The 15,927-nt window shown below is 40.7% G+C and overlaps 1 protein-coding gene across 2 annotated transcripts in view; it reads left to right on the top strand.

The window, feature by feature from the left end:
• Positions 1-15,927, top strand: part of LOC126234601 (glutathione S-transferase 1) — a 72,635-nt gene that overhangs the window by 40,983 nt on the left and 15,725 nt on the right. For both annotated transcript variants that reach the window (XM_049943320.1, XM_049943321.1), the window contains exons 3-4: positions 6,374-6,432; positions 6,647-6,788. In XM_049943320.1, coding sequence (XP_049799277.1) covers positions 6,374-6,432; positions 6,647-6,788 — 201 coding nt within the window. The remainder of the gene's footprint in view (positions 1-6,373; positions 6,433-6,646; positions 6,789-15,927) is intronic.

Here is a 15,927-nt window from a genome sequence, read left to right as displayed (position 1 = left end):
TGCTATCGTGCTGTTCTGGTGACTTCGTTCTTTCAGGATGCTAACTAGGATCACTAAAATGGGCCGGCCGAAGTGGCCGTGCGGTTAAAGGCGCTGCAGTCTGGAACCGCAAGACCGCTACGGTCGCAGGTTCGAATCCTGCCTCGGGCATGGATGTTTGTGATGTCCTTAGGTTAGTTAGGTTTAACTGGTTCTAAGTTCTAGGGGACTAATGACCTCAGCAGTTGAGTCCCATAGTGCTCAGAGCCATTTGAACCATTTGATCACTAAAATGGAGTTGCCTGCCGGTGTGTGTGAATTCCGAAGGGACCGAACTGCGGTGGTCATCGGTCCCTAGACTTACACACTACTTAAACTAACTTATGCTAAGGACAGCACACACACCCTTGCTCGAGGGAGTACTCGACCCTCCGCCGGGAGGGGCCGGGCAATTCGTGACATGGCGCGTATAACCGCGTGGCCACTCCGCGCGGCTAGCCTGCCTGTTTCTGGAACATTAACCCAATGGGAAATGTGTGGGGTAGATTGAGGCGAGTTGTTTTTGGACGTTGATATCTACCATGTGTACTGCGTGACTTACGCACAATCGTCACTGAAGGTTGGGACAGTTCGGAATAGGGCTGACCTGATGTTCCCATCGGTCGTTAGCCTAGACAAACTGAAGCCTATATCCGAGCAAGGAAACTTTACACCACGTATTGATGTTGCTCGGGAGTGTTGTGAAAACTTCCCCATTGGAAACAGACGATTTTGCAGTTCCACATATTTTTGTCGTATGGATACATTGTAAGTGGCTATACATGCTGGCCTCACAGCCATATTCTTATTTTTTGTGCCATGAATTTAGAATTAAAGGGGTGATGTAAAACTTTTGTTGATGGGTGTATATTAATGAAATCTTCTAGGTTATTACCCTAGTATGTTGTCGCAAGGTTTCGACCTTGAGGGTAAGTGTCGATTTCATCTACAGACTCCTTTGTCGATGATCCAACGGGTGGGTTAGTAGCTTGCCTTCGGGAAAGACGTCACTGCCTGTGGTGGACAGCTCCTCCGGTTTGTTACGTGGGACATGATTGGAGGGGGAGGGGGGGGGGTGTTCCAGGCGTCAAGTCTTGGTACAGCCTACCTATTTAGCTCGCTGTCGCCATCCCTTTCACACCGGCACTTTCCTAAGCGGAGACGAATTAGGAACTGTTGTACAACATGAGCGGCATGTGTGTAAAGCCACTGATAGCGACATCGACATAAGGCAGATTATTATGGCCCGGCGCTTAGGAAAGAGAGTCTTGGGAACAGTGAAAGTAATCGCCTGTAGTGAAAGACCGTGGAAGAGCGAGTAGTCGACGCAATGTTGGACCTCAGCGTCTTGTCACAAAAAGTGTAGGACGCAGACTTACCTTCTCTGTAGAGCAGGATGGGCGACTATATGTGGCAGATCTGATAATATGGAACATTTTTGGTGTAGGAATAAGGGTTTTCGGAGCAGAACACTGATCGCACATTTTTAATCACGGGGACCGCAGCAGAGGATCCCTGCGTGTCCTACGTTGACTCAACAACATCGTCAATTACAATTTCAGTAGACGCGGGATCATCGAGATTGTACCGTTGATCAATGGAAGCGTGTCGCAGGTTGGATGAATCTCGATTCTTGTTTCAGCAGGTCGATGGTCTTGTCTGGATACGTCATAATCCAGGAAACCAGCTGTTCGGAACAGGAAGCAGGACGGTGGGGATAGTATTATGCCACGGGGGATATTGACCTTGGCTTCCATGGAACATATAGCGTAATCGGATTTACCTTGACAGCTGAGGTCTATAAGAACACTATTGCGCACCACCTGCATTCCTTCATGCTTGACGGCGATGGCCTCTTCCAGGTGGACAATTACTCGCGTCTCAGAGGCAGGACAGTGCTCTATTACTTTGAGAAGAAAGTTAGTGAACTCAAACTGAAGTTTTGTGCGTCGACTTTGCCTCATCTGAGTCAGCTGGAACACATCTGTGACGCTCTCGGGCGCAAGATCCGTGCCCACAATCCACTGTCCCCTGATTTACGGGAATTGCGTGACCCATACGTTGACACCTGGACACCTGGTGCCACATATCTCCGGAAACGCACGTAAGACTCCATGACACGAAGATTACATGTCACTCAGCATCACCGTTGTTTTTCATTCTAGGTGTGAACCGATGAGCTATTTGGCAGATGTTCATAATGTTTGCCTCGTCAGTGTGGACTGGAATTTACTGTGATCTGCGTGTTATGACGTCCCTTAAAGCACTGACCTTCTACCTAGATGTGCCTACGAAATAAAATCCACACAGAAAGTCCAGCTCACTAACAAGCAGCGGAATGTAACTGAACTCGATCCCTTCTCTGCTCCCTGGGAGTGAGCAGGGGAGAACGTTGTGCTTGGAGCACATGTCGTTTTTTGGTCGGTACGTCAGTTTAGTGACTGATTTTAGACCCACACGAAGGAATGCGCACGGAAGACATCCGTAAGCAGTCTCCACTACTTTCTAAAGTTTTTGTAGTCATTTTACATGAGGTCGTGTATTGGGCAACACTGTGAGACAAACAAAACGACGTGGCATCAAGGAATTATTCCAATGGGGCGGAAATCGATAGATGTGAGATATACAGGGTGTTACAAAAAGGTGCGGCCAAACTTTCAGGAAACATTCCTCACTCACAAAAAAAGAAAATATGTTATGTGGACATGTGTCCGGAAACGCTTAATTTCCATGTTACAGCTCATTTTATTACTTCTCTTCAAATCACATTAATCATGGAATGGAAACACACAGCAACAGAACGTACCAGCGTGACTTCAAACACTTTGTTACAGGAAATGTTCAAAATGTCCTCCATTAGCGAGGATACATGCATCCACCCTCCGTCGCATGGAATCCCTGATGCGCTGATGCAGCCCTGGAGAATGGCGTATTGTATCACAGCCGTCCACAATACGAGCACGAAGAGTCTCTACATTTGGTACCGGGGTTGGGTAGACAAGAGCTTTCAAATGCCCCCATAAATGAAAGTCAAGAGGGTTGAGGTCAGGAGAGCGTGGAGGCCATGGAATTGGTCCGCCTCTGCCAATCCATCGGTCACCGAATCTGTTGTTGAGAAGCGTACGAACACTTCGACTGAAATGTGCAGGAGCTCCATCGTGCATGAACCACATGTTGTGTCGTACTTGTAAAGGCACATGTTCTAGCAGCACAGGTAGAGTATCCCGTATGAAATCATGTTAACGTGCTCCATTGAGCGTAGGTGGAAGAACGTGGGGCCCAATCAAGACATCACCAGCAATGCCTGCCAAAACGTTCACAGAAAATCTGTGTTGATGACGTGATTGCACAATTGAGTGCGGATTCTCGTCAGCCCACACATGTTTATTGTGAAAATTTACAATTTGATCACGTTGGAATGAAGCCTCATCCGTATAGAGAACATTTGCACTGAAATGAGGATTGACGCATTGTTGGATGAACCAGTCGCAGAAGTGTACCCGTGGAGGCCAATAAGCTGCTGATAGTGCCTGCACACCCTGTACATGGTAGAGAAACAACTGGTTCTCCCGTAGCACTCTCCATACAGTGACGTGGTCAACGTTACCTTGTACAGCAGCAACTTCTCTGACGCTGACATTAGGGTTATCGTCAACTGCACGAAGAATTGCCTCGTCCATTGCAGGTGTCCTCGTCGTTCTAGGTCTTCCCCAGTCACGAGTCATAGACTGGAATGTTCCGTGCTCCCTCAGACGCCGATCAATTGCTTCGAACGTCTTCCTGTCGGGACACCTTCGTTCTGGAAATCTGTCTCGATACAAACGTACCGCGCCACGGCTACTGCCCCGTGCTAATCCATACATCAAACGGGCATCTGTCAACTCCGCATTTGTAAACATTGCACTGACTGCAAAACCACGTTCGTGATGAACACTAACCTGTTGATGCTACTTACAGATGTGCTTGATGCTAGTACTGTAGAGCAATGAGTCGCATGTCAACACAAGCAACGAAGTCAACATTACCTTCCTTCAGTTGGGCCAACTGGCGGTGAATTGAGGAAGTACACTACATACTGACGAAACTAAAATGAGCTCTAACATGGAAATTAAGCGCTTCCGGACACATGCCGACATAACAGATTTTCTTTATTTGTGTGTGAGGAATGTTTCCTGAAAATTTTGCCGTACCTTTTTGTAACACCCTGTATGTACAGACAAACAACTGATTACAATTTCAGAAAACTTGGACGATTTATTCGAGGGAAAGAGTTTCACAAATTGAGCAAGTCAATAACGTGTTGGTACATCCCTAACCCCTATGTAAGCAGTTATTCTGATTGCTACTGGTTGATAGAGTTGTTAGTTGTCCTCTTGATGGATAGTGTGCCAAATTCTATCCAACTGGCACGTTAAATCGGCAAAATCCCTTGCCGGTTGGAGGGCTGTGTCCACGATGATCCAAATTTTATCAACGGCGGACAGATTCGGCGAGTTTTCTGGCCAAGGTAGGCTTTAGCAAACACGAAGACAAGCAGTAGAAACACTTGTCGTGTGCGGGTGGGCGTTATCTAGCTGAGATATTAGTCGGAGATTGCTTGCCATAAAGGACAACAAAACGGGACGTAGAATAGCGTGACGGGCCGCTGTGATGCAAGGGTGCTGTGAATGACAACCAAAGGCGTCCTGCTATGAAATTAAATGGCACCCCACACCCATCACTCCTGATCGTCGGGCCTTATAGCGGGTGACAGTCAGGTTGGGATCCCACAACTCCATGGGGCGTCTCCAAATACGTCTTCGGCCTGAAATCTGATTGACTGTCTTCAATGATGACTCTCGCTTCGGAGCGAGCCCCGATGGCCACCGATGATGGGTCTGGAGACACCCCAGACGGAGGTGGGATACCAACCAGACAGTCACGCGCCATGTGACCTGACAAACATGAGTAATGGGTCTGGGGTGCATTTTCTTTTGGTAGTGGAACCCCGTTGGCTGTTATCCATTGCACCTTTACTGCACAGTGGTACGTCGATGATATTATACGCCCCGTTTTGTTTCCCTTCATGACAAGCCATCCCGGGCTAACATTTCAACAAGATAATTCCCGCCCGCACACGGATGGGTTTGTAATACTTATCTTCATGCTTGCCAAATCCTACCTTGGCCAGCAAGACCGCCGTATCCCTCCCAGTTCAGAATGTTTGGAGTATTATGGGCGGGACCTCCAATCATCTCGTAATTTTGACGATAAAACGCGCCAGTTGGACAGAATTTGGCATGATATCCTTCAGAAGGACATCCAAAAACTCTAACAATCAATGGTAACACAAATAATTGTTCGCTTAAGGACCAGAGGTGGACCAAGGCGTTATTGACTTGCTCAGTGTGTGAAGCTTTTCCTTTGAATACATCATTCAATTTTTCTGAAATTGTAATCATTTGTTTGTCTGTACATGTACATCAGATTTACCGATTTCCGTCCGATTGTGGGTTCCTTCGTGGTGAGTATTTCTTTTCTTAGGGAATATTTCCAGCTAAACACATTTAAGTACTGCATAAAATATCAAACCTGCAAGTAAAACTGTATTTACCTTTACAACTAGTTACATAATACGTGAACTATTGAACCATACTTCGTCAGTCGTGCACCATCTTGTATCTTGAATAGGAAGCGGGTCTTTTACCGTGAAATGTGTGATATTTCTAAATTGACCGAATTTCGTTAATTTCTTAACAAATTTACTCATTTTTAGAGGGAAATTTGTGTTAGTATTCAATAGGTCCAGTTTTAAAATATATGTAACTGGTTTTTGATAATACTTCTGCTTAGTTGTATTTGATTCAATGGTTACTAGTCTTTCGTAGAACAATTAGCAGATATACGAATAAATAGATTATTTAAAAGATTTCTTGGACGGAAACGCGTTTAAATTTCAAAGGAATATTTGTTCCTAGGCACATGACTATGTTCTTCTTTGGAACATGTTTTCGTATTTGGAAAAACCTTAATCTTCCAGAGTATTTTTTGTAATTTCATAAAAAAGGCTGCAACACTTAAAAACGAATACTATTATTTAAAAATGGAATAACGAAGTATATATTAAACTTCTATTATAGGACTGGCTAGAGGAGAAATTCTGAAGAGTGCTCCAAGGTGCAACACTCTCTCCTACAGAAAGAGTTCGACCGTAGGAGCTGACGCTTCGTTATTAATAACCATTACCTATTGGCACCAGTCTACCAGTAACACATTTCATAATCAGCATGGCGAACAAATAGTATGTGCTGTGGATACCATGCTGTAATATGAAATAATGCTGAAAGAATAAGTAATGTCTTTTCTTTTATTGCAGAAAAACCCGCAACGAGAAATTCCTTGCCTGGACGATAACGGTTTTTTCCTAAGTGAAAGGTAAAAATACTTCTCCATTACATACGGTCTCTGTAATGTTTATGAGCGCTATACAGTAAATTTACACCTACAGAATTAAGAAACGTTAATTTATTTTTGTATGAGACACGCTTTTCTGCAGTATTTATTGTTACGCTGGAGAAACTAAGTTTTCGCGGTTGAGTAACGTAAAGCTGTGAGGTTCCCTCCCGATATATTGCATTTGTCGTTTCAGCATGGCCATCCTGCAGTACCTGGCTGACAAGTACGGCCCCGGACACAGCATTTACCCGCGGGATCCGCAGCAGAGGGCCCTGGTCAACCACAGGCTCGCCTTCAACATTTCCACGTACTACGCTCGAATAGCAGAATATGCGGTTAGTATGAGAAACCTTTGTAACACCAACATTTCTAGTGCATACCTTTAAAAAGTCATCTCACACTCGTCGCTTTACATCGGACGGAGCATAGGCAGTTATTATCAGATACAAGTTCTCGAAGAAGAAAATATTAAACCTGTACTTCACTTTCTGTCCATTTCCACCTCCCAAGGTCTTGCCAAGTTCACCTCTCTTCTTTCGTAAGTGGAAAGTAAGTGACTCCAAACGTGCCACAAACCTGATTTCAACAACGCCATCATGTCATCCTGTGTCTTCGTCAAGGTCAAGTAAAGTCGCGGTGTCATGACAAGTTAGATGCTGAGGTAAATTACCTAAGGGGTGTCGGTGGAAAACAAGTAGTCTCCAAAATTACGTCGAAACATTTGTTTATTTATTTATTTTTAGCCAAAGTACTGTGACACAGCACAAACCTCAGGTTCATTTCAAATGATATCGTAAGGAGGTCGGACCTTCTATTGAAAGACAAGGTTCTCTTTATCGACATTTCAGAAAAGTTAAGACTTAATGACGACTTCATATTTCACCATCCCTTTCCCCTCCACAATCCCCCTCGCGACTCCATCTCCGTCGGTAACACCACAATAAACAATATCAGGCAACTTTGCTATTTCTGCTTGAGGTAACTTCGGGTTGCACGTTTAGTAATTCTTTAATTCCAGTTATTGAAAAATAAAAATATACTTTTACCGTCCCGAATAATCAGCGAAATGTCAGGTGGAATCGAAACCTCTAAAAAGATCATGAAATACATAGCTCAACCTATGATTAGAGAAAAATTATTTCTTGTTGTATTATCAAATAAGCTATTTTTTTTAAGAACGGTCTTTTGAAACAGCCAGAAGAAATGTCTCATTTAAAACAGTGGAGAATTCTCACAATACAATGTTGTAGACGGAGTCGCGTGAAGCTCAAGATCGACGGGCTTAAGTTAATTTGTTTCTGAAAGACTCTTCCACATTATGAAATATTTTGAGCCAAGAAAGGTTCAGCTTTTGTCTTCACACGACAACTAATGTGCAATAGATGTACACCTTCTCAGTTATTAGACAGGACGATTTCCGTGTCGGTGGTACTAATTTTAACGCAGCTACGTACGACTGCTTTCTTGCCAATCATACATCTGCCCAGGGTCACTGCTAAGGAGATGAGGTGGGTGATTTGCGCCCAACAACCGTATCTCAGTCCGAGAGAGGTCAATGCTTCGATCTGTAAAGGAGGATTTTGATATTATGATCTTACCGGCACATAAAGGCAAGGGCAATTTCCGTCCTCTGCAGACCGATGTTCTTAAGCAAGATGAACCAGCTATATGATGACTCTGAATGTCACGTGACCTTATGGCCAAAATACGTAAAAAAAATTTGAGCTCGTCAAGAACAGCACGATCTCTGACGCTGTGGCCAAGAGGCTACATATACAGGCACCCCTTCTATCCCAGGCTACGTGGATTGCCTAAAATTTATAGCAGTAGCATTCTGCTTCGACCAGTTGTGAACAATACTGGGGTGTCAACAAACAAGTTGGCAAAACATCTAGCAACCCAATTAGGCCCTTTAATAGAATATGAGCTTAGAAGTCTTCGTTTGTCGGCTCAAGAACTAACGACTCGCACCATCAGATATGCTCCTGATTTTTGACGTAATTTCACATTCCACTCGACTGCCATTGCAGGAACCTCTGTTGCTCACTGGTGAAAATATGGAAGGGGAACTTGTAGATTTGTTCAAGTACGTGCTCACCTCGACCTATTTTTATTCAATGACCGATACTGACAGAAGTGTCGCAATGGGCAGTCCTTGTCACCCATTGTGCTTAATCTTCTTATGGAATGTTTCGAGAAAGGAGCACTCCAATCGGCTGAGCGACTTAAAACCTACGTCCTTTTGCTGATAGATGACATCTTTGTATTTTTGCTCGCGGCATTGCATCGCTGGACGTATTTGTACAACATCGAAATTCTCTTCATTCTAACGTCAGTTTCAAAATGCTCGTGGAGAAAACCGGCGAACTACCGTTCCTGGACGTGTTCGCGCGGACAAAAGAGGATGACACCTTGGGTCGTGCTGTATATTATAAACCAAAACACACAGACTTACACTTACAGACCAGCAGCTGTTACCATACAACGAATGGCGCACTTAGGATGTTGGTCCACAGAGAACGAGCCCAATTTGATTCAGCTTACCCGATGAGCTTCGTAACCTCCGTGTCGTATTCCTACAAAATTGACATGCTGATCGGGAGATTCGGCGTGTATTACACACGGCGCATTTTAAATAATATGAGAACTAGAATAAAATGAAGAAGAAAGAGGGCATCTTGCCACACGTCGGCGTTTCTACAAAAATAGGAATATGCTAATATTCCTAATATTCCAGATTTAGCTTTATGTTTCTTTGCTAAATCTGTCTCCTACCCGCCAACGGATTTCAGTGACGGACAGTCTTGGTTTGAGAAGGCTCTTGTAGCTGTGGAAAGTCACACATTGGACGAAGCTGTCACCTGGTGGAAGACAGATCCAACGTACATCGACGACACGCAGCTCCAGACCAAGCAGGGAAATCTGCAATGGCAAAGCACTGTCTCAGAATCGGGTGCAATAAGTACAAAAGGACCAAAATTCTCTCATCTACATCTTCTTTCTAGGATATCGCAATTAAAGAAGAGGTGGAAATTCGCAGCTTGATAAAGATTGTGAACGGAGATATAGGGTTTCAGCTTAGCATAGCATGGGACCCAGCGCTGGCAATATTAAAGTCACAGCGAACACAGGGAGAAACCATGGGTCATAAAACGAATTACTCTATGGTGGCGTCTTGAATATTCGGATGAAAACAGCGACGATGGCCGCATTCCAGCGCGGACGCGTATTTCGGGAGGCGGTTTCATACAGTCGGCGCTGGGGCGGCCTGCAGCAGCCTTAGCGCGTGTGTCGAGCTCCTTCGTTCATCATCTCTTGTGTGGTGTAGCTGTCCTTGCCAATATAGATCCGGAAATTTTCACTAATGGTCACCGAATTTGGCACCTTCATTCCCATGCGTTTACTACTTAGACTGACATAAATAGAATACTTCAGTCATAACTCAGCAAGTTTGTTCGTCGCACCTGAAGATGTCGGTCACTTGCGCCGATGAAAAATTGTAGGGATTTCAGAACGGCATCCAACGAGTACCTCGAGAACCGTTTCTAAAATCGGTCCGTCACGAAAGCCTCAAGCAACACATAGTATCCGTTATCAGGTTGTTCCACGGTATACCTTAAAGTGTGTCAGCACGATACCACCGCTACCGAATAAGTTGATTCTGAAACTACACGCACTTTTTTAGGCAACAGTAATTGATTTTCGGAACTTGTAATTTAACTGCTAAAAGCATATTTCAAAAATCAGTCGGCAGTACAATGCAAAGTTTACACGGCTTCCTAGACAGTTGAGAGCCACACACATTGTGCCATTTGCGACATTTACCTACAAAAACTTACGTCCCTGTCTAAGATAGTTCCTTGAAGGATCCCAGATATCAGAAAGGTTAAGGCAGTAATGTTTCGTTGGTGTCGACGTTGTTAGAGAGAAAGCGTAGCGAGTACAAGAGAAAATGTGCTGACTGTCCTAGTACATCGGTTCCGCCGCGAGATGTCAGTTGCTCCGCTTATGCCCCAACGAAGTAACGTACATGTCACTAAGGCGAACGCAGCACTCGGTCTATCCATTCGTGAAATTTATATTGTGATCGAACGGAGCCACTGCGAAGTGATGTGGAACAACATAGGTTTTAGAGCGTAGAACAATAAGCGCTTATAGTCACATCAGAAAATGATTTTATTTAATATAGGACCACCTGTGCCTATTTACAGGTGGTTTACATTCAGTTACATGTTTCAATGTGCTGGAGATAACTGTTTAAATCAAAAACAAAGAATATGATCATGACTAAATAGAGACAAATGAAACATTTGGAAGAGGCTAAGCGAAAGTGTAGCAAAAAATTATAATACTTAGATATAGTTGGTGTATCCATATCATTTTCGCGTTACATTTATCACCTTTTTGTACAGCAATACTTCGCTTTTTACACATAACTATATGTTAGTTACCATGATAATTATTGGTGCTTCCATATTATGTCTTTGATCAAATAGTTTCACTTCAGATGTCGGTAACTTCAGACACAAGCACTCACAATGTAGTTATTTGCAAAGCAGAGGTTATCTTCAATCAGCTTAAGTCAAAGAAGTAGAAAGATTCTGCATTTACAGATACATAACTGTAAAAATTGCTAGTTGTGAGGGAGCCATGCGTAAAGTTTCTTGATTTTTAAAATATTTCATTACAGATGTATACAAATGACTTTCGTTAAAACTCAGTTTATTCACTGAGAATTAGGTGTAGCGATCTGGACCCATGGACCTAAACTTCGAGCTCTTCAAGAAGATTCATTTTCTGTCGTTTATTGACAGTGTATACTATCTGTAGGTTATCTTTAACGTCTGTGGCTGAGTGGTCACATTCTTTTAGATGTGTTGCAAAAGTGAATTTATCAAAATTATTGTGCTAGAAGACATCCATGTGTTTCCAGTATCTTCTAGTGAAACTCCTTCCTGTGTGGCCTATGTAGAATGTGGACAGTTGTAAAATAAAAATATGTCAATATGTGATTAGCTGTGAGGCTTCCTGTTTGTCTTGTTACAGTGAATGATGTGCTGTTGTAGCTTATTCTCAGTACTGAAGATATTTGAATACCACTGTGATAAGAAAGGTTAGTTACTTGGTATGAAATTTTTCCTATGAATGGGCTGCAAACTAATGTGTGTTTGTTGATGTGACTCTGATTTAGGAGTGGTGTACTGTTTTTAATTTGTTGTGAAGTTTATCAATTATACTTGGATTGTATTCATTTCTGTGTGAAATTATTTTTATAATATTAATTTATTTTTGTTCATCAAGAGGACTGAGTGGGACTTTGTGTATTTGAATGAGTGTAGATCTGAAGAATGCCATTTTTTTGCTGTATTTGGTGACAGGATGAGTTGCTTATGGTAACATCACTGCTGACGGGTTCTGATAAATTTTGAAAGGTATCTTTGTTGTTTATATAAGAAAATGTGAGATCAAGAAAATTTATTCCTTTATGTACATGATCTTCTACAGTGAAGTTAATGTTGTTGTACATGCTACTAACAGTGTTTGCAAGTTTTCCCATCTCTTCATTTGTAACAATGAAGAGGACAGTAATATCATCAACACACATTTTATAATAAATTAACTTGTCTGTAAATGAAGATTCTGACTCTAAGAATTGATTTTTTACATAATTAATGCAAATATCTTCAGGGACTCTTCCTAAACTGCTATTCATTGCAAGACAATCTCCTTGCTCATAAATTGTGTTGTTAAAATGTAATTATAATGTGATATGACTAGTTTCAGCAGTTCAGTGAGTTCTTATGTCTCAGCCTTGGACAACTGTTGCGTTTTAATTGGTTGTTTTTAAATATCTGCATTGTGTCATGTATAGGTATGTTGGTGCTGTGGTTAACCATGTCCACTGAGTCAGATTTGGCACCCTGTGGTAGTGGTACATCTTTGGTATCTTCTATAAGATTTAACTATTTTTCATTAAGAAATTATTTTCAGATATATAAAATTTTCTGAGTATGTCTGTAGCTTCCTGCTTATAAAATATGCTGGACTATTTCTTTAGTTACATATAGAATGTATAGGAGAACACAACTCATGAATCTTTAGTTGTGCATGTAGCTTTCGTGCAGATGCGTTAATGACAAGGCATTTTAAGGCATCAGAGTCAGATAACAAGAAATCAGAAGAGTTCAGTTGTCTCCTGAGCTGATCTTGAAATTTGGTGGTGGGTTCACTCTGTGTCTCACCATGTTATATTTACGAAAAAAATACAAGTTTTTATTGATGTATTCAGGTTCATAGATTACAATGGCTGAGTTGATCTCGTCAGATTTCACTGCAACAACTTTGTTTCCAGATAGTTTTCTATTTGTATTTGTGATCAGTTTGGAGACAGTATTTGCATAAGGGTGTTTTTTTTTTATTTTGTAGATTTTTGTGTATGATATTCTTAATTTTGAGTGCAATAATAATCTGTTCGATTCTTTTCATTTCTGCTGAGTCACATGCCATGTCAGAGCAGACAATTACATGCTTGATATTGTTATTATCGAGCAGTGATAGGATATTATGTTTGATGCCTTTCTCAAGTAACCCACTTTCCATCTTTGTAAAATGTGATAGTAGTGGAGTTTATCACACTGTCATAAAACGTTTGTTTTGGTATGGGAGGAGATTCTAATTGTTGTCTTATGTTAGAATTGAGAGCAAATAATTTCTGATTATGTCTAGTTGACACAACTAGTTCTTCTTTGCTAACTTGGTCACTGATTTTATCTATTATCTACATGATATTATGTTTGACACCTTCCTCAAGTAACCCACTTTCCATCTTTGTAAAGAGTTACTCAGTGGCAGGTGCAATTTGAGCATTTGCATGTTGAGAATATCTTTGTATTTATATAATGTAATATTTCAACCACATAGTGTTACAGTTTAGCTTTGCAGTTTTGGCTGGCTGAGTGTGCTCCTTACGCTAATTGTAATGTAATTTGGTGTTACTTTAGAAAAAAAGGTAGTTTTTGTTAAATTTCATGGCCAGAATGGTCTTCATCATATTGATTCCCATGTGCTAAATGCACTCATCATTTGTGATGCATGGCTAGGTAACATGAACTGCATTTTATCCATAATGGATTCAGTTGAACTTTGTGACTGTTCTTTGGTAGAGTGTAGAATAATAACCACCGTGTGGCAAAATATTACAATACATACATAAAACTGTTGAATACATAACATTTTACATTACATTTATCAGATTTTTTAACAAAAATATTTCGTTTCTGACAAGATAACTGTACATTAGTCACTTTATATTATGTCTTTGATAAAGTAGTTTCACTTGTGAAAAGAATTTCTTAATTAAAAACAGCTATAATCTTATGGAAGATATCAAAGATGTACCAATACTACAGGGTGTCAAATCTGACTCAATGGGTGTAATAAACCTTTACACCAACATACTTATTCAAAACACAATGAACTGCGAGAACTAATCCTGTCACATAATTATTTCACTTTTAACAAATAAAATTACACGTAAGAATATAATCTTGCGGTGGGTGGAAGTACAGCAGGAATCCATGTAGATATTTACGTTAAGCATGTAGAAAATCAATTGTTAAAGTCAGAATCTTTATTTAAAGACAAGCTAATTTATTACAAAAGGTATGTTGATGATACCATTATCTTGTAGAATGGTACAACTGAAGAGATTGAGAAACTTGCAAATGCTCTCAGTAGCACACACAACATTAACTTCAGTGTGGAAAATGAAGTAGATAAAGGAATCAGTTTTCTTGATCTTACAAACTCTAATGTAAACAACAAATATGACTTTCAAATTTACAAAAAACTGATTACCAGTGATGTTACCATAAACAACACTTCCTGTCACCAAATACAACAAGAAAAAGACATTGGCGTTCTTAGATCTACTCTCAACTGTATACACAAAGTCCTACTCAGGCCTCTTTATGAATAAAAAGAAATTAAGATTATGAAAGAAATTGCATACAGAATGGATACAATCCAGGTATAATTGGTAAATTTCAGAAAGAAATGGAAAATAAATAATGCACCACTTCTAAATCAAATTCACAACAACAACCATACATTTGCTCACATCCTGTTTATGGGAGAAATTCAATGCCAGGTAGCTAACCTTTTTCGTAAAAGCGGTTTTCAAATATCATTCAGCACTAACAAAACATTACAACAGCACGTCATTCACTGTAATAAAATTATCAACCAGTGCTGCAGCTAATGAAGTATTTACAAACTTCTATGTTACAATTGCCCATAATTTTACATAGGCCAGACAGGAAGGAATTTCAAGGACTTCTGCCTATATGATTTTGATAAATCAACTTTTTCAACACATCTGAAAGAATGTGACCACTCAGACACAGACAATAAAGACAACCGACAGATACTACACACTGTCAGCAAAGGAATGAAAATGAATCTTCTTGAAGCGCTCAAAATTTACATTCATAGGTCGAAATCACAACAATTTCCAATGTACAGATAAATGTTACAAGTAAGTCATTTCTAAACAACTTTAATGAAATATTTTAAAAAACAAGAACTGTATATTATGGCCCCATCACAGCTAGCAATTTTTACTGTTATGTATCTGTACATGTAACATCTCTGTACTTCTTTGACCTCTGTTTTTCAAATGTAAACACGTTCTGAGTGCATGGTTGGCAGAAGGTACCAACATCTAAAGTGAAACTATTTTATCAAATATATGACATATAAGCACCAATAAATAGCATGGTGACTAATATAGAGTTAATTCGTAAAAAACGAAATAGTTTTGCACAAAGAGGTGATACATGTAATGTGAAAATGATATAGATATACTATCTTTATCTAAATATTACAATATTTTGCAACACATGTCACTTGGCCCCTTCCAAATGTTTCATTTTTGTCTACTTAGTCGTCATCATATCATTTGTTTTTGATTTAAATAGTGATCTCTAGCATTGAGTATGGGAACTTGCTACTGAATGTCAACCAGCTTAAGATGGACACAAGCCTGAAAACGGTCGCATGCTAAATAAAATAACCTTCTGTTGTGACTGGTACCAGTCATTACTCTACACCGTATAAAGGAACGGTCGCAGAGGTAAACTGCATCATTTACGGATAAAATACACACATTGTTTTCTTAATTATGTTTTCCTATTTCAGAACTCTATCTGTGTTCTTTTGCTGGAAATGTCTAGCTAGTCTCCGCATTTGCCTTATGTATAACGTCAACAAAAATTCACATTTATGTTCGCGACTTCCAGAGATGATAATGAAAGTTTTACAGGAATATAAATGCACTGCAACATGTGAAATTGAGGTAATACATTAATGATGGGTGATCATTGGAAGTCAGAGACCATACGACACTCAAATGACGTTGAAGTGGATCCTTGTTAAATTTTGCCCTCAGGACGTAGTGGGATACTCCGAAGGCAC

The sequence above is a fragment of the Schistocerca nitens genome, chromosome 2 (assembly GCF_023898315.1).
Source record: "Schistocerca nitens isolate TAMUIC-IGC-003100 chromosome 2, iqSchNite1.1, whole genome shotgun sequence".
NCBI lineage: Eukaryota > Metazoa > Arthropoda > Insecta > Orthoptera > Acrididae > Schistocerca > Schistocerca nitens.
The sequence above is the reverse complement of the archived record's forward strand: the minus strand, read 5'-3'. Positions and strand labels throughout refer to the sequence as shown.